Below are 21,070 nucleotides of genomic sequence, written 5' to 3'. Positions count from 1 at the left end.
AATAGAAAACTTATACATTTCTTTAAAAAAATATTTCTTTATAAGAGATGATAATAATTTGTAATAGCTATTAATTAATTTCTACAAAATCATGTATGTACGTACTAAAATTTTTGATAATAAATTATACGAGTATACAATTTTTTTTTTAAGTGGGTTTTTTTAAGACACGATTGCAGATGTTACGTTGATCGCTGAAGGAAGATGAAAAATCGTCACGTCGCCGTCGTTTCAGAGAGAAACTTTGACGGTTCCGATGCACGAATCGCACGACCTTCTTCAGTCGCACCAGTGGACCATCCTGAAATCTTTGTATTCCTCGTCATAGCACGACGGACAATGCGACTGGAATCCTTAAGGAGCGGCGATACTTTCGGGGTGTTCACCTTGCTACCGATCGTTTCAATGATAAACGCGCGAGATTTGTGCAACGATTGCAGCGCGTCGATGTGCCATAAACCGCGGAAAGAAATTTCTTATGAAATAAATATGTATCAGATCTTTTTTTTAGAAATCTTAAAATAAAGAATAAGGAAAAGCTACCTGTACGCAAATTTGAGATAAAAATTGAGATAAAAATTAAAAGGAGACGAGAGAAGAAAATTACACGTCTGAAATAATACAAGACAATTACTGAAAATTTAATTATATTAAAGAAAAAAACGAAATTAGACGTGAAATTGTTTACTTTTCTCTTAAACTTAACGCTAGTGATAATAAGATTTTGCCTCAATTTACATATTTTTTAATATTATCTTGTACTCATTGACTTGATTAATAAAAATGCAAGGCCATATTTTTTCGTAGAAATTCCATTGAAGAGAGACTCTATTGCTTTTTCTAGAAAAAGATCACATTACCAACATGAGAATCTTTTTACGCATATCATCGATTACCAAAAGCAGGTGCGATTTCATAATGGAATACATTTATCTCTTTGCTACTATTAAGTATTCACATCCCGAAGAAATCGCCGTTCGCGACGTGGCCTTAGCAAAGGTAAGGCCGGGACTGCCCTCGAATTTCGACGATCAAATTTGCGTGAAAGACGTCCCGTCGTCGAAGCTTCGATTGGAACGCAGCCAATCGCGGATTGAGACTAACGTGTCGCGGGTTTGGGGGTAAAATAGGTAACTACGGTATATAGACGACAAGTCCGTGAGCTCGAAGAATTACGAAGCCAGAAATTTGAATCGACCATCACGTAAGAATTTCGGCACGTTTTTGTCCGCTTGACGCGTAATTTATATCCAGCCTTCAAGCTGCACGTCTCCTCAGGACCCTCATAGACGATTCAACGCACCTGGTTCCTTTTAGAAATAATCCTTTCTCAGAAGAAGGATCTCTCTCTGACTGCTAATGTCTTGATAAACTGTCAATCGACAATTTTTATTTGTTGCGAACATTTCAACGTTTTTTGTTAACGTAATTATTTTCTAATGTTTAATATATTTAGTATAATTACAAAAAATTTATTATAATTTAATATAATTATGAAAAAAAAATTCGCAAATTTAAATGTGCAAAGGCATTTGTATAATCTTAATGATGCATTGGCAAAACGCTCGAGAATTTAATACCATGCTCGGTTAATTTATATATAACAGCGGTACAAAAATAAAAAGCTTAAAATAAATTGAAAAAAAAAAAAATTATCATATATGTAAAGTCCCCACCATGCAGCAAAGTACTTCCTTATGCTTATGCGAATAATATAAATAAAAATTGCCAAATAAGCCCATCATCAGGCCGTAAGCAGCGGCATTTGCATCGGGCCTTCGAGGATGATGTGGACGTCTGACGATGGTCATTGGTAGACCAAACGTGATGGATTTACTAATTTCTATGTACCGAGAAACGGTCATTCATACAATATTCAAGATCCTTACGCGCAGATCACTATATAACACCCTTCTGCGGATCACATCATCAGTCTCCTCAAGATCTCCGAACATCGTGCTACAATAAAAGCTTTTGCCGAGGAACCAGCGGCAAGTGACGAGGGACCACCGGCACTCGAAGCAGGAAGACACGCTTATTCCGCGATACCTCATTAAAATGACGCGTGATAAACTTTTTGCCGTGTTGCTTCTCGGTCTACTGGCGATAGCGTTGAGTCTGCCTCAGCAACCGAAATCCAAGAGGCCTACTCCGGTATTCAAGGTCCTTAGAGACGTCGACATTTTCCCGTCGACGAACTTCTTCGCGTGATTCGCGATAATCGAATTTCTTAATCGAATTTTCCAGGTATCTAAAACTGGCGGCTTGCGTCTTCCTGACAACGCGACGCTCATTCGCGAGAATATCGTCGACACGTTTTCGTGCCAGGACAGAATTTACGGTTATTACGCCGATATGGAGAACGAGTGCCAACTATTTCACGTGTGTATGCCGCAAACGAGGGGCTCAATTAGATGGAGCTTCATTTGCCCAGCCGAGACAGTTTTCAATCAGGTAAACCAATATTTCATCAGTAACACAAGTATATTTTCGCAAAGAATGAAGAAAAGAAAACAAGAGAGGATCAAGTAATGCTCTGATTCGTTATTTGATACAGTAGCAATTTATTTCTCGCTTGACTTAAATCAGAGGCATGTTAATGCCTTGATTTATTTACAGGCGACATTCGTATGCACGCACACGGAAAACTCGATACCATGCGAGGAATCGGAAAAATATTACGCTCTGAACGAGGACATTGGAAAGGAAGTGGAAGAGGAGGAGGAGGCGGATCAAGATCGAGGGAAGAAAAATGCGACGAAGATTTTGGAACCTGAAGTGGAAACGTTGTCGAAAAAGACATCCTCGAAAAGTTCGAGAATGCTAAGGCTTCGTTAAGAAAAGTATATTTCTCTCGCGGCTCTATTTAAAAGGGATCGCTATATAAAATGTGGTGATTATTACGGTTAGCCAATCTCGGTTGAAGTATAAAAGAAATTTTAACTTGCCTCGCAAAGTTGACTACGCTCATTTACTGTTTAAGGTAATCGCTTACAGATCGCTTATAAACTTGCCTTGCAAGAGCCTTCATAATGGCATATCGTACGTAGAGTCAAAATTTAAATTATTGTTACACGTACTGTGTAAAATATGTCACTTTACATAATTACGCATATGTGTAAAATAAAAGTTCTGTGCTAGTGAAATACAAGTACAACAGAAAGCGTATATTAGGTAATTATGTGCAAAAATATGTTAAAAATATATTAAATGTTCATACATGTAATTGTTCATAAAACACAATAAAAAATTTTAGAAGAAAAATCAATAATTTCTTTTAATTCATTGCATTTGTATGTATATTCCGAAAAAACACACACACACGTACATTAGTTATCATTATGAAAGATCCTGTAAATTGAGGTAAAAATCATGTAAATACATTTTTATGATTAATAATATTTATAATTAAAGGCAAAATGTACATCTAATGCTGATAGCTAAAGCATAAAAGCCACGATTATGCAAAAAAAACGTTACACGATTGTCCCAAGCCTAAAATATATAAAAATCGTGACGCGATAATTTCGCAAACGTATTAAAAGGAATCAATGAAAAAACTTATCGAACTTATTTCTAAAGCATTAGACCATTAGCAATATGTACACAATAGTAAAAAGATGATGTTGGCAGCACTATCTATTTACAATGATTGATATGTATCGATATTGGTCTTTCGTAAACATAATATAAAATAACTTAAAAAAATATAAAAAGTGCATTAAATAACAATAAGTTTTCTGTTGCTGTTATAGATTCCGCTTATGTTATGATGTTATGCAATTTTAGAGTAATGAACTTAAATTAGAAACACACATGCACGTAAGACAGCTAGAAATAGATCCAAAATCATCGTCCGATTCAAACATCATAAAATTTTCATGAAATCGCACAAGTCGCGACGCTTGAAATATCATCCACAACTCTCGCGTTCCATCATTTTCTAATCGATATCTTTGGATAGCTAGCTATCATGTCTCGAATCGTCGAGACCTACCTAACTTTTCGCAATGCCGATAAAATAATAAAATAACAATTATACAAACACACATAGTCATATAATAACATTTTAACAATAAATATTTTTCCAACTTCTCTCTTTCTCTCTCTCTCTCTCTCTCTCTCTCTCTCTCTCTCTCTCTCTCTCTCTCTCTCGAATTGGCTAATTTGTAATATATACATAGATGGAATTTTGAATATTAAGTAAATGAATCGAAATCATCAATTTATAATAAAAAGGAACTAGATACTGAAATATATTTCATGTAACGATAATTGTTTCTTTCCGGAAATATAATATGAAATATTTTACATGATATAAAAATAATTATGCACTCGATATTGAATACGATTATATCTACAATTATTTACATAAACTTATCTAATTCTTTTATTTATTCGTAAGTAATATCTTTATTAAATTATTCCAATAATCGATTTGCAAACAAGAAATATCATTTTCTTTCTTTATATCGAATTAATTATACATTTCATCATAAAAATATATATATATATATATATATATATATTTCTTTAACTTTGATTTTAAACATTGCAAAAACTATAAAACATTTGGAAAATTAAAAATCTCTTGAGTGATATAAATGCTTCTTTTTGTCGTAAGAAAGATACCTTTTTGGAAACCTAAAACTATTTTTTACCCTGTACTGTCCTTTTCAAAAAAAAAAAAAAAAATATATATATATATTTGAGGTATATAATAATTTAATTATTTTACATCGCCTTATGTAAATATACTTGAAATCATATATTTCAAAATAGATTTCTGAAATATACGTCAACTTTATTTACATCGTTATCAAACTCTTTATATCTCAATCATTTAGAACTCTCCTAAACCTCTCTCCTCCCTCTCATAAATTCTTCCGATTAAAAATTTATATCTATCTACATCTTAAACCAGTAAATAACAATAGATTTTAAAGTTACGCTTCGGAGTCCATCGTAAGATCCGCCTCGATTTCCTCGGGGCTCCTCAGATCGATCGCGAATCTCTTTCTGGCGGTGTTGGTCCCGGTAATGACTCCGGTCAGCTTCTCCTGAGCCTTCACGTTCTTAGAGTAAATTTCGAAGGCTGCAGCAAGGGCGTATGTCAATTGTCTCGCATAGTACTTTGACTCACAGACGAAACCGTGACATTCGAACGGCGAGATTCTTCTGAAGTTCTCCGTCTCGCGAACGACGATCATGGAAAAGACCCTGGTGTAAATGAGATCCTGCACTCCGTACGAGATCGTCTCGATAGGATACATCTTGGATAAATTGGCATCCTGCTTCCTCTTGTCTAGCGGCAGCAAGGCGACACCCTCCTTAGAGACCACCAGCTTGATAAGAGGAAGCATTGTGTTAGTCGGCAAAGCCTTCGCGGCAGAGACCATATTATCGACGGGCCTTCTCGTATGTTTGATGCCCCAGAGGCCTCTTGCATCATGGGACCCCAAATATTTCACCTGAAAACAAGGTTCGCTTAAAAAAAAGACCTGAATGCGTAACGGTCTTTTTAAATTCGCGAACAAAGCTTTGAAATCTTAATAACGCGTTATTTTTTTTTAACATTTTCTAAAAATATTGGATTTTGAAAAATTACAATACTAATCGTGAATTGTGCAAATTCATTTTAATTTCATTTAGAGTTTAATTTTTAATTTAAAACTTTATATTTTACTTCATCTTAAACATTTGAAAAGCTAATTAATATACCTGGTGAGCTTTTAATTTAATGTTCAACGATTTCTGCACAAATCTTTTTCTCTTTTCTAAAAAAATTATTACGTTATGCACAATAAAAAAAAATGTATACGGTATAAATTACACAAGTGCAAATATATTATTGTATTTAATTGGAACAGATAGAGTCAACATTAATATTATAGACTCTCGAGAAGTTCAAAATCTTTTAATGTAAAAATTGTACCTGAAATACTTGCGGCAGATCAGTGGAGCCCTCAAAAACGTTATTGTCGATAGACAGGCGCGACAGCTTCGACACAAGTTCCTTCTTCTTATCGTCGGAAGACACCGGACTCTTCTCCTTTTTCATCTCTTTCGGAGGCTGATCCTTCTGTTTCAAAATTCACGTTTTTTTTTAACACGCGGATTCACGCGATTATTTTATTTTTCAAAATCAATATTTTGAATGTCCGGAAACGACAAGATTTGTAATCTAATCAAACCGACGACTAAAAGTTTTTAAAGGACAGCAAAAGAATGCGAATGCGCCGTGAATTTAAATGAAGAAGAAGGCAAAACACGGAATGGTAGACTAACGGGATAATTTTCAACGGACGACTACTCTTCGTATTTGACAAACAGTCTAATGATAAATAACGTTAATGGAAACGGCAAATCGATCCTCTCGCAGCCAATAATCCTGAGTGCGCCTTTCTATCTACGTTCTTCACGGGAGAGCCTTAAAACGTTACTCACAGAAACGTTATCGAGCCGGCAGTACTTTGTCGTTGACCTAGGCTTGATTTTAAGATGGTACTCCACCACGTTCGGTATGTTCGGCGTGTTGGGCACGACTGAGCTAGCGGCGGTTGACGCGCGTTCAGGGCCCTCGCTTCCGGCCACGATCAGAGGCGCTGGTGTCGTTGATCCACCTCCACCAACGACTTCCGATGTCTAATTGCATTTCATTAACTTGTAAACGTCAGTCTATACTTTTATTTTTATACAATGCGATCGAAATTTTATGCCCTCTTTGTCATCATACGTTACTTTAATTATATCTGCCTGGAATCTTTATTTGTTAACGTATTCACCCTTTAAGCGCTACAGTATTATTTAATATTAAATAATATTCCAGAAAAATTATTTAATATGAAAAATAGTGATTATATGTCCACTTCTGATAATATTATGTGAATATTATATGAGAAGTAAATAACACATTGTTTGCTTCAATCTTGTAAATTATCAGGGATATTATAACTTTTAAATGTAATAATTATAAAATTTATGAATATTTTATGCATAATAATTCACATTAATTTTTAAACAAAAGTAATATTCGTAAAACATTTTTATAACATTCCATTTTTATAACATTCCGTCGGACATTAAAATAATATACCACGAATATTATATAAAACGGACATATAACATTAACATAATATTTTTATAATATTAAAAAATATTATATTTTAGAAATATTGTAACGCTTATAAAGCAAATACTATCTCTTTTAATAATTTTTAATATTAAAAAAATAGAAAATAAAAATAATTTACATTTTCTTTTTTTTAGAAATATCTTAAAATGTGTTATGTACGCTGAAACTGTTATGAGCAAATTGCACGTGAAATGTGAATCTCGAGAAAATTTTCTCAAGATAGATAAATCTATCTTGCGCCTGGATTTATGTTAGACATTGATTATTATTGCTCGTAATGGGATACTATAAAAATTCTTTCTCGCCGAACGCGAGTAAGAAACCAACCTTGGGTGGAGAACAGATTAGATGCTCAACGTTATGAACTGTATTCTTGTGCGTTTGTTCATTGCTAACGGTGAAGACTTTTTTCAGGACATTGTCCGTTCTCTTCGCGAAACCAAAGTCCTCGTCCTCCATGGCTAGATGGTTAATACAAAATTTGCCGCTTCCACCGTTTCCTCCTGCCTTTTTCTCTCTCGTTTCTTACATCGGACAGAAATAACAGACTACCTGCAAATAATTTGCCGATCAGGACGCATTATTCTCTCGCGTTCCGTCCGGAGCTCCTATACATTATCCTTAAACAATGGAATACAGAAGAAGATGTCTGCGACTCTTATGGCGTTCCCTGGAATGCGACCTTTATGCACATGAATACATCGCGCGCGTTTCGATGAATGGCTCGCGAGTTTGCGGCAGACGGGGAGGATTCACCCCCGTGTCACGTTATAATTATTATTATTTGGAGGTGCGCCCGGGCGCAAAATTAAAAATGGGCTTAACGTCCAAACTTAAACCGGAAAACAGCTGTCGGGCAGCACGTGTTGCACCTTGCATCGTACTGGTTCCACGAAGCCTCCTCTTCTTTCTTTCTTTCTTCCTTCCTTCCTTCCTTCCTTCCTTCCTTCCACTTCACTGCACCGAACCATGTATTTGTGCTATTTTTAGTAAAATCGCTCAGACAGAACCTTTATTTATTCCGTTATAACACGATGAGAGAATTAATAAAAATCGTACTTATTATTCCGATTTTATTCTTTTTTGCATTGTCGTGTTCTTTCTTTTTAAAATATCTTACAAATTGTTATATACACTCTGAAAATATTATATTGCACGTGAAATGTGAATCTGTGATAAATAAATCTATCTTGCTTATAGATTTATGTTACACACCGATTATTATTGTTTGTAAAAAAATTCTTTCTTACAATATTACAATTGTATACTCATTCGTTCTCTTTCTTTGTAATTACTTTACCACATTTCTTTTTATATATTCTGTGCATTAATTTATGTGCTATAATTTTAATGTCTTATTATATTATGAATAAATATATTATGAATAAATATACGTACAAAAAAAAATCTACAACGGATGGACGTTCACTGTTTTAACTTTCACTGTTCTCTGCAATACTCGGCAATACACTGTTCTCTTCGTAGCGACAATGACGGGTTTTTGTTCGCGTCCCCGTGATTACATCCCGACAGCGGATGCGCGGGATGCAATTGTATCGACGATTTTAAAACGTACCGGGGGTCCTTTCAGTCAACAGGAAATGAGTCGAGCGGCCGATATAGTCAGGTGAGGAAGAATTCATTAACGTATTCCGTCGGTTACAGGTGTGGCGCGTTTCTGTTGTTCAGCGTCGATCGCGCTTACGAGAGCATCCGCATTATTTGGAGAATGCGTAATAACTATCTAAGTGCGTGCAAAAAAATGCAGACTTAATATTCTACAAATTACGTAGTCAATTGCGCGAATCACTACGTTACAAAAGTTTTGTAAATAAAATCTCACACATTTTTTTTTCTTTCATAATATTTTTTCAGTAAAATAATTTTAATGAAATATGCATTAAAGTCAAAATATGTATTAAAAAAAATATCCTTACTATAAATAATTTTACTGCAAATAGATATATATTCGGACATAAGTAAGTGGAATTTTACAGTCGTTACTTATGCACAGCAGAAATTTAAAAAGAAAAGAAAAAAACAAATCTAAAAAACTGGGACGAAAAGGTAGTGTTCAAACGAGGCACGTATTTTATGGGACGCCGTATACGTGGCTGTATCTGTACACCTGTCGTCGAATTACACCCGCGTACAATAGCAAGACTGTTAATGAGAGCGACTACTCAACGGGTGTCATGTAAAAACAGGATTTTCTAGAATATACATTTTACACAGATATCTCGTATTTTGACGGGACGGACTCGCCGTTACATGTAAAACAGACGTTTGCATGTTAAACTTATTATTATCGCGCATACCATCGAGAAATTAGAAGACACCTCGATAATTAATTAGCACCCGTGTGCATGTGCGTGAGCAGAAAAAGAAGAAGGTTCTGGACGCTCGGTAACGGTAGCCTTAGCAGATGAAATGGAATCGCTGCTCGTTATTACGGTTTCCTAGATTTCCGTTATACTCCTCGACGATACCTCGCAGAATCCCGGGCTCTTGTATAATAAAAGATAATAAAGAAGATTACTAAAAAAAGAAAAAAAAACAGAAACGAAACATTCTAATGGCGCGGACAATCGCGCTGCCCGTATAGCACGGCCCGTTGCACGACGGCGAGCGCGTGTACATTCTCGCCGACATCGGCGCGATATTCCGCGCCAGTCGAAAGGACAAAGTCGCAAACGCCGCGGAAATATTACGCGACGTTATATTTGGACGGCGATTATATCTGACAACGCAAAATCAACCCATTCCCCTTTTCGTACACGTGATAGGGAGGGTGGGAAACCGGAAACGGGCACCGCTGGATGCCTGACCGGAAGCTATTACGGTCGTGTCACGAAGGAGTTCTACGATGCGTGCCACGCATACACACGCACTCACGGAATTCGAACGGTGCGGCGGCGGCGCGGCGCGGCGGATTGAATTCGTTGGGGAAAAACCGTGTGGTCGCGCCACGATTAAATCGTTCTATCGCGAGTCCCTCCAAATACAAGCATATGTTTATTTGTTTTATCACGACGTATCGAGATCTTTGATAGAGCAAGCCGGTAGACTCGTAGGAAAAAAATCGTTCCACATGGCGTTCGATAAAAATTATCTGGAGTACTTCTCATTTGCGTACTTATATGCTTCATTACGTCGATGCGATATGCGAACGGCCGTCGAGGTAGCTCGGATGGAACGAAACGTTCGTTCAGCGTCGTGGATTCCACTTGTTTTTCCTTTTTAGCTTTATTTTCGTAATTAAAACTATTTTGCTACGGCTCATAAAACATAGCGATAAAACATGGCGTTTCGCAAATTAGACTTTAGACAGAGAAACGTTATCTTTTAGATAGAGAACGTTATCAAAGCGTGATAAGCTTGCGAAGAGACACTTTGAGATCGTAACGATAGTTTATTAACGTAGTAATGCGAAGTTGAAAAGAAATCCTTCCGAGTCATTCAATCGCGCTCGACTGATTCATCGATCATCGATTCAAAGTTTATTATTTTGTACTTTGTTACTTTTTTTTTTTAAACAATAACAAGCCGCGTCGTCGTAATTATTGAGAACCGAACGTTTTTATCATATCTTACACAATCAACGCGCGCGATAAAGGCGACAGGCCAGGTATCGCGGATTTACAAGCGAGTCATTGTTAAATATTTAACGTGAAAGCACGCGCAATTGTTCAACGTAAAGCGACTTATCGTTTCGGTGGCGCAAACGCAGGGATGCGTGCGATTGCGTAAGCGAGACGGGAGCGAAACTATCGCGCGAAGAATTTACGATAGCCACGATCGCGGCCGAGCGCGGCGCGATCGATCGTTAATTTAAACAATAGCCGCATGTTAATTACAAATGATCGTCGCGAGCCGTCGGACCCGATCGAAATCGGGTTGCGGCAAGTCGCAACGCGCGGCGAAACACAAACGCGATGCTCTTTATCGGGGGGGGGGGATCACAATCCATTCGGACGAAAAGATTGATCTGCGCGGCGAGATCGCGCGGAATCCCATCACTCGCGGCCGCGATCCGAAACCGATCGGAGCATTAAGTACCGAAAACGAAGCGAGAATTACCTTCAACAATTTACCATGACTTTTCCGCATTCGGCGACGACTGGCATGATTGACGAAGGTACACGCATACGCGCGTGTACGCACGGCACGTTCCAAATCGAGGTGGACTCGGTGTGACGGGCATTCCACCCAGGTGCAATCGGCCGATCTCGATCTTACCGTTCGACGCACCTGCGGCGAGCGGTGGCGGCTGAAAAAGCCGACACTTCCGGAAACATCGTCGCGTCGAGCAGGACGACGACGCGGATGCGGCGACGGTGCATCCGCGTGCAACGAGGCTCGCCGCGACTCTGCACGACGGATCCGCGGATTTCTCTCTTTCTCTCTCGCGCTCTCTCTCCCTGCGCGGATCCAAGACCGGAATATCTAGGAGAGAACGATTGACAGGCACCTGCGGTATGCACTGTCGTGTACGCGCGACTGAAAATGTAGGACAGCGCGAGCACGCCGCGCCGCTCGTACGTTCGAAATCGCGTTGACTGATAAAACGGAACGCGCCGCGATAGGTGTACACGTACGCACGTTACGTACGCGCGAATGACTCTGTGTGAGGCTAGTACACCTGCAATAAACACGGGCGATGAAGCCTGATGTCGCTAAGATTAACCGTCACAATCGTGACGGGGAAGAGGAAGCTTATCGATGCGGTGTTGCAACATCGAGAGCTTCGATCTTGAATTATCACAGAGTGCGTACCACACGAAATATTTGCTTTAGTCACGTATCGTGTATCACACACACACACACGCGCGCGCGCGCGTGTGCGCATACATGTATAGAGAGCATAGTAATTAGTAGATACAGTCATTAATAAATTATAATAACATTTTAAATTTTCAAACAGTATTTAAAGTTACGCCTTCATTACACAGAAAAAATTAGTATCAAACAATACAATGTTTCATATATAAGCAAGAATATAAAATTTTCTTGAAAGATTTTATAGGCTTAAACAGACATAATTTGCTTAAATAAAAAAAGACTCTTTTTTCTACACAGAAAAAAAAATAGTATCAAATTAACAATTCATTGTTTCATATATAAGCAAAAATATAAAATTTTCCTGGTAGAATTTATAATCTTAAACAGACATAATTTACTTACACGAAGAAAAGAATTTTCTTTATGTAAAATTATGTCTGTTTAAGATTATAAATTCTTTCAAGAAGATTTTATATACTTGCTTATATATGAAACAATGAATTGTTGATTTAACAATAATTTTTTTCTGTGTATGCAAATTATGTCTCTTTCAAATTATAAATTCTTCCAAGATTTCATATTCTTGCTTATACAGGAAACAATGAATTGTTGATTTAATATTAATTTTTTTGCGTATAGAATTTAGCAATAGTGGGACTCATTAACGCTGTTACAGAGCAACTTCCCAACGTTCACTTTTCATTGTAATTCTTATTCTTACAGTGGAATAAAATTCTCGCGATATATCATAAAACAATACGCAATAGTGTCGAAAATTTTTAAGCGCGAGAAGCGAAACTGTTTTTTAACAGTGTCCAAAATATTTTTCTTCATCAAATTCATGTATCTCCCTCGGTTCGTTTCCTTTCTATTTGTAGAGCACAAAATAGCAGAAACATTGCAAAATTTCGCTACAATGTTTCAGCAATATTGTAGCAACAAAAAGATATCGGCTTCAGAAATATTGATACGTAACTTTGCAGCAATGTAAATGCAATATTGTACATGTTGCCGCAACATTACGAATCAATATTTCTGAAGCGGACATTTTACCGTTGCTGCAATGTTGCTGAAACATTGCAGCAATATTTAGAATAATTTTTCTATGCTGTATCGAATTGATTTCACGCGTTCAATCATAATCGTATTGCGTAATATGAGGCAATAAAACATACGCAAAATTGGCTTTTTAATTTAATTGAGACAATTTAAATGAGCGTTTACATTTGCAATTAATATAGAACGGTGCAAGGCATAGATGGAAACAATGCCTCTGCTGCGAGTACATTTCTCTCTCGAGAGCTAAAACTAACTATTAATAAAGGCATACATGTCGAAATACACAAGGTACTTATTTGTTATATCACCCGGTTTATCGGGGCGGCGATCAACGAATCTTCCAGGAATCTCTCGGATTCTCTTCCAGAAACTATCACCGATCCGCAATGAATTATTTGATGCTCGGCGAGCGGTAAAAACGTGAGAATAACTTTCATGCTTCTCTTTTGTTGGCATCCGGCGACAGGAAAGAAGACGCTCGGAAGTCAAGGCGTTATGAAATTGCAGGGGATTATATACGTACTCTAGAGCGTATCGTGCGAAGAAGCTGCGAAGGAGAGCCGAGAAACATTCCTTCGAAATATATCTTCTTACATTTCACAAACGTAATACTTCAAATATGTATTGTCAGAAAGAAATGCAAAAACCTTTCTGAACGTTTCTATTCTCAATACGGGGAATTCTTGATTCAATTTCAAAAGATCACTGAGCAACAAATTTTTAAAAAATATATATTTAATTGTTTTCTGTATCACGGACTTTAATTTTTATTTCTCATTTTATTCATTAGATCAGAATTTCCTAAACTTGTATGGCTCGCGACCTATTTTATAAAGAGGTAAATATCTAACTGGTGGACATGAAAAAATGCACGGCAGACGGTGATAAATCAATTATTTATTTAACTACTTTTTTATATCACATTATTTCGCACACGTTTTTCATTTTTTATTGAATATAATTTTGTAAATCTATTCTTCTAATACATAATGAAGATGTGAAGAATGCGCTTATTGTTCCATTGATGACAGCTTTGATCAATCGACATCAATCATAATTAAATTATTTTCATGCGAGGAGTTTGATAATTGTAGCTCGTTTTGCAATTTAGTTTTAATTTCATCGGTGAAGAATTTTTCACGACCTACATTTTTTTAGGAAATCCTGTGATTATAATATAATAGATTGTAATCTTTCCTCGTGTTTCATATCTTTTGCGGTTCAAGTGAAGGAGTTCTCAGTAAATTTAGATCAGAATTATTTTACAATGTAAACAATGTGTTAATGACAGGTTATTCAATGAACAGGAGAGACGTTTTTCTCGCCGGTGTTTTTTCACCGCGATCTCGTTCGTGCGTAAAAGTAATAAGCAGTTTTTCCCACGATTGTCATGTTTATTTTGCAATCGCTCCGATATCTAATTAACCAGCAGCAGAAGAGATAATTTAATTAGGAACAAGAGTTCGGGCTTGCGATCTGTGGAACCACGCATCCATACGCAATGTGAATTGCAATACGATCCGTGTGAAATCTGGCCGTAAGAGGGGAAGGGATGGCGCTCTCCTAGTGCTTGTTTCCTGTTTGTTCTTGAAATACCCGTATTATTGTGTGTTTATATATGTGACGCAATGTTTTAATAATATAAAATCGACAGAACGTAACGCACGCGATTAAAGCGTTACTCCATACGGCGTAAAATGCTCCTTCCTCTTTACACTACGTTACTTCCTCTTTTCAATAAACTCTTAGTTAGATTTACATGTACATTATTAAAAAATTAAAACGTATAATTAATATGTTAAAATCTAAGACGATTATAATACGTGGAAGTTTTTCTTGCTTCTATAGGAAAACACTAGTTTGCGTGAGTCATCAGCGATCCGTAACTGCCGGATGTCCAATTTTCCTTCGAGTTCACAAGTCAATCAGGAAAAACTACAAAGTGTCAATTATCTATCGTTAATTGGCACGAAAATTGGCGTTTCGAAAATTAGGGGGCTCGGAACGGAAGATACACGTGCAACGGAATGCAAATGAACGAGCTCGACCTCGCGCGAGATGCGATTCGCGATTCTTAATTCTGCGATGTATCACAAGGTCGTGTCTTCGATGAGTTCATAAAGATATCTTTTTGAAGCAGCCATTCGCGCGCTCGTCGACGAATCGTCGCAAATGTCATCGCTATCCCACAGGTAAAAAAACCGACCCATTCAACCCTGCTTCTTCTCCCCTCCCATCCCTCCCAAGAGAACTTTAGAAATTAAAGATCTTGAAATGTCTTCTTCGTATTGCGCAATTGCAGCATTGCGATAGATCGCGAGCATCGATGTCCATTAGCGACCATTAAAGAATTATCAGGAAATATCGGTATTAGAACGTTAGCAGGTCGCGATAACTGGGACTGTGTCATTTGGGGTGAAAGTGTTAGTTGCCAAAACGAGAATGGCGTACATCGCGATTGTACACCGCGAGAACTTTGAGGAGCAATAAGAGGCAGAACGACATGAATTCATATTCGTTGAATCGTGCTATGACGGACCAGCGTTGCGCGACAGCGCGACCTTGGATATATCTCGTACGATAAGAACGAATCATTTCGGGGTCCGACCTGCTAATGGGAATTTCCGTTTTGCAGGAAAAATCTAAAAAAAAAGGAAGAAAAGAGAGATCATATCTGACTGAAGAGATCAACGCGCTGATCTCAACCCTTCCAGCGTGGCCGCACAAAACAGTAATTAACGATACGATCGCCGCGAGATAAGAGTATTCGATCGCTTATGTAACAAAATGATACGTCAATCACATTCTAACGAAGCGTTGAATACTTGTTACAAAGGCAAGTCGATACGCAGTTGGAAAATTTGTGTTAAATTTAACACGTATGACACGTCCCAAACCGTTCACTTAAAGTTTTGTATTAATTTAACACGAGACGAATACGTTAGAAAGTAAATCAAATATTACGTGTAAAATTATAACAAAAAATGTGACACTTTAACAAGTTAAAAACAAATTATGGAAGCACATTTCTTTGGTAAAATTAACACTTATAACGTGTTGACACGTTTTATTTTAAAACTTATTTTGACATTTATTTTAAAGTGAACGAATGACATCAAAGTAATGTAATTTTGTAAAACGTTGAATATTAATTTAACAGAAAATATTAAATATTTTAACTATGTTAACTTAACACTCGAATATGTTAAAAATTTCCACGTTAAACGTTCAAAATGCGTTTTTAATGCAAATACAAAATGTTTTCTACTGTGTATTTCTCTTCTTTATTATACTTATATAGCAATTTAAAGTCTGTACTGTAATATTAATAAAAAAAAAATGTTAATTTCTTACTAGTTGAAATTTAAATTGCAAATTCTTTATCGTAATTTGTTATCTTTAGCTGCGAACTATATTTTTACTTGCATAACCGGCATTTTTCTTAGTCGTTTGCAATTCTAACAACAGCCAGAATAATTAGACACATAACTCCCAAGTAAAAGTAGCTAATTTATTGAGAGCATCTTGATCGAGTGAGATGTCGAGTCTCCTCTTATACTGTTGAAATAAATTTAATTCTGCAAAATGGAACGTTTCTCAGAAAAGAGGTCTCGACACTGTTTTTGCTTCATACACAAAAGCTAAACTCTAAATAAAATTTTATAAAAATTTAGCAAATTTCTATGAAAATTTAAATGTAAAAAAGATAAGAATATTTATTGACTGTTCGGACTTCCTTCTATTTCAAGGGAGGCAGAAAGAAGAGCATAGGTATCACAACGGTTCAAGTACGATGGTTACGAATATTTTCACGGGTGTTAGAGCACGAGGCGATTGCGTAAGAGAGGAATCTGCTGCACCACAGAAGAACATCCCTCCTTCTACCTCGCTCTGGGATCTTCTCTTTCTCCGTTCGTCTGATGTGGGAGCCCCAAGAAAGAGAGACTCTCAAGAGTCCCCCCTTTTTGCTCGACTGATGTCTAAAGCCATATATATACCACCACCTCGTGGAACAATCCTTTAAGAAAGATACTTTGGAAGTAGCATCGCCTTCCTTACGAACCAGAAGCAAGTCGAGTAAGTGCGGTACACGAAAAAACTGAAAAGACAACGGAAACACGGAAAGATAAATGATCACCACGCAGCACGACACTAAGGACTAAGGGGATCAGACTTTTCGGAAAGGTGAGCACATCCCTTAAACCCATTCTTCATCTCATCTCTCTTTCGCTAATTCTGAGTTACTTTTTATTTCCAAAAATAATCCGCAGTAGCAGTTTAAAGCTGTATAATGAAATTTGTGAATTTAATTTTACCTTTATGAGATAAAAAATATTTTTTCCTGTACTTTTAATTTATACGCACCGATATATTATCAAATAATTAAATGTTTAATCTTTCAGATGATTTCGAGGTACCAGGTAATCTGCGCTCTCTTGCTACTTGGTGCGGTTTTACTCTATCAAACAATGGCGGTAAGTTGAAATTTCTTCCTCCCGCAAATCGTTTTTCAATACTCAAAAGTAATGCTGCGGTTGTGCAAAAATATTTTTTTATTAATTAATAAGAGACAATGTCATTATCGCACAATAACTGTGCAATATGCGTGACGCGTGGTGGTGGGCGGAAAAATTTCGTAAATACTCCACTTTTACAAAACCTACGCGGTATATTAAAATTATCATTTTCATCGTCGCTTCTCACGGTGTATCGCGTAACAATAACTGCGAGTGAACCATGCCTGCACGCATCATCTTTCTCTTAAGGTGGTAACATGAAGTAATTCATTAATTAATCCGTGTTACACGAGCGTGTTTTCTCGCGCCTCATAGTCTTGCTGAAGATGAAACTTATTCTAGATTTAATTCTAAATGCAACTCATGAATATTTTCACAATGCCGAAATTTTAGTCCGTGATTTCGGTGTTGCTTTACAATAGTAGGAACTTTCTAGAAAAAAAAGTAACATGTGATTAATTAGCCGCGCGTACTTGTTTTTATTTTGATTCAAAACCATTCAACGATTACTATAAAATATTAAACAATAAATATATTAAATATTTTTATATTCGTAAAATATTATGAAATATGCTGATTAATATTAATGAAAAGAAGAAAACAATGCATAAGCATTCGAATTCGTCGCATCCGATCCTGCAATTAGCAGCTAGAAGACATATTTCACCGGAAATGATGGACGCGAAACCGATGAAAATCGGGATAGAGAATAATAAGCCGAGAAATAAAACGCAGCTTCAATGCCACGAAGCTAACAAACGGAAAGATAAGACACTCAATTAATTTATGCAATGTTTGCACTATCCTGCTTCGACTAATGCATTTTTCACGGCGTTATTTTATAACAATAAAATACTTGATGATATTTTTCCATTCAAACAAAATTCATTCATAAATTCATTCATCGGTATCGATTACATTATTAGAATATTTAATTTATCGTATCTTCTCGAAATTATACACAATTGTAATTTTGCTGCCTACGAATGTTCAACTTGCTTCAATTTTGGCACATGTCGTTCCTCGAAAGTATAAAAATGCAACGTGACTAGGTGAATCACCTTTTCGATGCCTTCTTACCAAGCGTTGGAATCACCAAGTTAAATCCCACGCGTGGAGAAGGAAGGGCCCATACATCTGCATACGTATGTACACGTGAAATCGTAAATAAGAGATCGCATACAAAGCCGCGGAGATGCGCATCCGCTAGGGAGGAACAATGTAACCCGACTTCCGGTCAAACATTGGCACGTGCACGCACTGAACGGTTTCGAGTCGACGCGTCTCGTGTCGCAACTGCTTCTTTATTTTTTTTCTTATTTTGAATGATGGCCAATTACGAAAACAATCCACTACCGCGTTCTATTTCTAGCATCTAAAGTGAAGACCCGGAAAACGTTGACGTATTAACATTGTAAATAATATTAATTAATGCCAATTAATTGATGATATCGTTTGCAGGAAAATTAATACATTAAAACATTAAAATATTAGTGTTTCAAAACGAACAGCTTCCATAATATAGAGCGTACTTAAAGGAACACTTTTATATGTTCGCTGCACTTTTTGCATGTAATACTTAATGTAAGGAAATGAATTATGAAATTTATCGGTGTTAATTAAGGCTGTACATGCGTGCTGCGTGCTCGCATTAAAGAGAGAGGAAGTCCGATTTGCGGCATGTATCCACATTGATGCCATATTCCATTGTCGAGATGATGTATGTCGAAACGTGTTGTTATTGTTCCAACAGAACAATAACAGTGGCTCTGCGTGGTTATGCTTCTCCAAGTTCCACTGTTTTCCCCTAATTGTTTCGATGCAACCACCGAGATTTGCAATGCAAATTAGAATTAGTACGTGCTCCAAATACGGTGTGATAATTATGTAATCTGTCTAAAAATAAAATTAAAATCGTAATAATGAGGGATTATTTCACCGAGGGAAACGAGAGATTTGAGAAAGAGAATCCGTAACAGCTGTTAAAAAACGATAGTTATCTATAACACGCATAATTATTTATACGTTGCAGCAAGTGGACGGTTACACACCTGGCGTAGACTATCCAATTTACAATTCGGTGCCGTTCGGACTTACGTTTACCTGTGGAGGGAAGTTACCTGGATATTATGCCGATCCCGAAGCCAGATGTCAGGTGCGTCCATATGGTTACCGAGCAAACACTCATTTCAATATTCGAGATTATTTAAATACTGTAGTACTACCTCACATTAATTGAATGTGTAGTTAAACAGATTTTATTGATCTCATTAAAAAATGAATTAAAGGAGAGAGCTGATATGTGTTAAATTGTTTTTAAACAATTTGCTGATTATTTTAAAAAGTGTTCCTGACAATATGCGATGTTTATAATAAATATTCACAAATTTTTATTATTATTTTTTTAAATATTATATAAATATTTTATATAATTTTTTTTATATTAAAAAAAAATCTTTAGTCAATATGTTGTCAAAATAAATACTAAATATTTTATACGGCATTTATAGTAAGTAAAAAAATTAATGTTTATAATAATATTTTATAAAGATTTGTGTGTGTGATATAATAAATCTTTATAAATCTTTATAAATCTTTAATTAATCTGTTCAATGTAAGATCACAAAAATATTTATAAAATATTTTGGTAAATATTATTAAAATATTTAAAATATTATAAATATTTCGTAAATCTATTAGAAATTTATAATTTAAAAAATTTTGGGGTTACAAAATATTAATCAAATATTTTTAGGGGAAGATAAATATAAATTTACGCTTTGTTCATAAATTAAAAAAAATTGTTATAAATATTTCGTAAATCTTTTATAAATTTATAATTTAAACAATTTTTGGCTTACAAAATTATTAATCAAATATTTTTGGGGGAAGATAAATATAAATTTACGATTTATTCATAAATTTAAAAAATTGTGGTAGATTGGAAAATTTTGTTATTAGTTATTAATTATATAATAAGATTGATATTTTTTGTCATTCAAGGTATGGCACTGGTGCTTGCCAAACGGACGTCAGTTTAGTTTTCTCTGCCCGAACGGTACAGTCTTTAGTCAAACTACTCGTGTTTGTGACTGGTGGTTTAAGGTACCTCAACTATTATTATTAATAATATGCAAGCATTTAGAGACGCATAATTATCTTGAATTAAATTTTCTCTCGTTTAATTAATTTGAATTTTACAGGTCGACTGCAACGATTCACCGAGACTTTACGGCAACAACGACGAGCTTTACAGAGACGTGAATGGAAATAAAATTTAACGACTCCTATACTTTTTATATAAATAATATAAATAATTGTATGTACATTAATAAACTCTTTTATATAATATAAGCTTCTCGCGAACGCGTAACGCTATCGATAGTATAACTTGCTGTGAAGGTAGGTGAAAATAATACGCGAATCCCTAGTTTGCCGATGCAGGAAAGTAACAAGGATGTCTGCCGTATTTGTCGCTGTTAAATAAAATAGATTTTGCGAAAAAAGGATTAGAAATTGTTTACGGTTCTATAAAGTGAATGATTTTCATGAAACCGAAAAGACGCATTATTTTTAA

General features: G+C 36.0%; 3 protein-coding genes across 10 annotated transcripts; 2 read left to right on the top strand and 1 right to left on the bottom strand.

Moving 5' to 3' along the window:
• The first annotated feature begins 1,920 nt into the window (after positions 1-1,920).
• LOC105194222 lies at positions 1,921-3,181 on the top strand. 2 transcript variants are annotated; one of them, XM_039450232.1, is made up of 3 exons: positions 1,921-2,154; positions 2,248-2,454; positions 2,620-3,181. In XM_039450232.1, the coding sequence occupies exons 1-3, from the start codon at positions 2,059-2,061 to the stop codon at positions 2,836-2,838; spliced, it is 522 nt and encodes a 173-aa protein (XP_039306166.1). In that variant the 5' UTR covers positions 1,921-2,058; the 3' UTR covers positions 2,839-3,181. The 2 variants fall into 2 exon arrangements, with proteins under 2 accessions (XP_039306166.1, XP_011157347.1); XM_011159045.3 differs by having other exon boundaries at positions 1,921-2,163.
• A 1,044-nt stretch (positions 3,182-4,225) lies between these two features.
• On the bottom strand, positions 4,226-11,759 carry LOC105194220. 6 transcript variants are annotated; one of them, XM_026136343.2, is made up of 6 exons: positions 8,534-10,263; positions 8,008-8,115; positions 7,463-7,687; positions 6,448-6,645; positions 5,936-6,082; positions 4,226-5,471 (listed from the first exon to the last, which is right to left on the bottom strand). In XM_026136343.2, the coding sequence occupies exons 3-6, from the start codon at positions 7,592-7,594 to the stop codon at positions 4,947-4,949; spliced, it is 1,002 nt and encodes a 333-aa protein (XP_025992128.1). In that variant the 5' UTR covers positions 7,595-7,687; positions 8,008-8,115; positions 8,534-10,263; the 3' UTR covers positions 4,226-4,946. The 6 variants fall into 6 exon arrangements, with proteins under 6 accessions (XP_025992128.1, XP_011157342.1, XP_011157345.1 ...); XM_011159040.3 differs by lacking the exons at positions 8,008-8,115; positions 8,534-10,263 and adding an exon at positions 11,216-11,759; XM_011159043.3 differs by lacking the exons at positions 8,008-8,115; positions 8,534-10,263 and adding an exon at positions 11,230-11,759.
• A 731-nt stretch (positions 11,760-12,490) lies between these two features.
• Positions 12,491-21,042, top strand: LOC105194219 (U-scoloptoxin(01)-Cw1a). 2 transcript variants are annotated; one of them, XM_011159035.3, is made up of 5 exons: positions 12,552-17,161; positions 17,380-17,451; positions 19,526-19,648; positions 20,497-20,598; positions 20,697-21,042. In XM_011159035.3, exons 2-5 carry the CDS (start codon positions 17,380-17,382, stop codon positions 20,772-20,774), a joined length of 375 nt encoding a protein of 124 aa, XP_011157337.1. In that variant the 5' UTR covers positions 12,552-17,161; the 3' UTR covers positions 20,775-21,042. The 2 variants fall into 2 exon arrangements, with proteins under 2 accessions (XP_039306886.1, XP_011157337.1); XM_039450952.1 differs by having other exon boundaries at positions 12,491-17,161; positions 20,497-21,042.
• Positions 21,043-21,070: the final 28 nt, after the last annotated feature.

The sequence above is a fragment of the Solenopsis invicta genome, chromosome 6 (assembly GCF_016802725.1).
Source record: "Solenopsis invicta isolate M01_SB chromosome 6, UNIL_Sinv_3.0, whole genome shotgun sequence".
NCBI lineage: Eukaryota > Metazoa > Arthropoda > Insecta > Hymenoptera > Formicidae > Solenopsis > Solenopsis invicta.
This window is presented reverse-complemented; position numbering and strand designations above follow the sequence as displayed.

Bases quoted from the DNA above. Each gene is read 5' to 3' on its own strand.
- LOC105194222 (XM_011159045.3), top strand. From the start codon at position 2,059: ATGACGCGTGATAAACTTTTTGCCGTGTTGCTTCTCGGTCTACTGGCG. The intron at 2,164-2,247 runs GTCCTTAGAGAC...CGAATTTTCCAG, and splicing joins GGCCTACTCCGGTATTCAAG to GTATCTAAAACTGGCGGCTT. The intron at 2,455-2,619 runs GTAAACCAATAT...ATTTATTTACAG, and splicing joins CCGAGACAGTTTTCAATCAG to GCGACATTCGTATGCACGCA.
- LOC105194220 (XM_011159040.3), bottom strand. From the start codon at position 7,594: ATGGAGGACGAGGACTTTGGTTTCGCGAAGAGAACGGACAATGTCCTG. The intron at 6,646-7,462 runs GTTGGTTTCTTA...AAATGCAATTAG, and splicing joins TAATCTGTTCTCCACCCAAG to ACATCGGAAGTCGTTGGTGG. The intron at 5,472-5,935 runs GTACAATTTTTA...CCTTGTTTTCAG, and splicing joins ATCTGCCGCAAGTATTTCAG to GTGAAATATTTGGGGTCCCA.
- LOC105194219 (XM_039450952.1), top strand. From the start codon at position 17,380: ATGATTTCGAGGTACCAGGTAATCTGCGCTCTCTTGCTACTTGGTGCG. The intron at 17,452-19,525 runs GTAAGTTGAAAT...TATACGTTGCAG, and splicing joins TACTCTATCAAACAATGGCG to CAAGTGGACGGTTACACACC. The intron at 19,649-20,496 runs GTGCGTCCATAT...TTGTCATTCAAG, and splicing joins ATCCCGAAGCCAGATGTCAG to GTATGGCACTGGTGCTTGCC.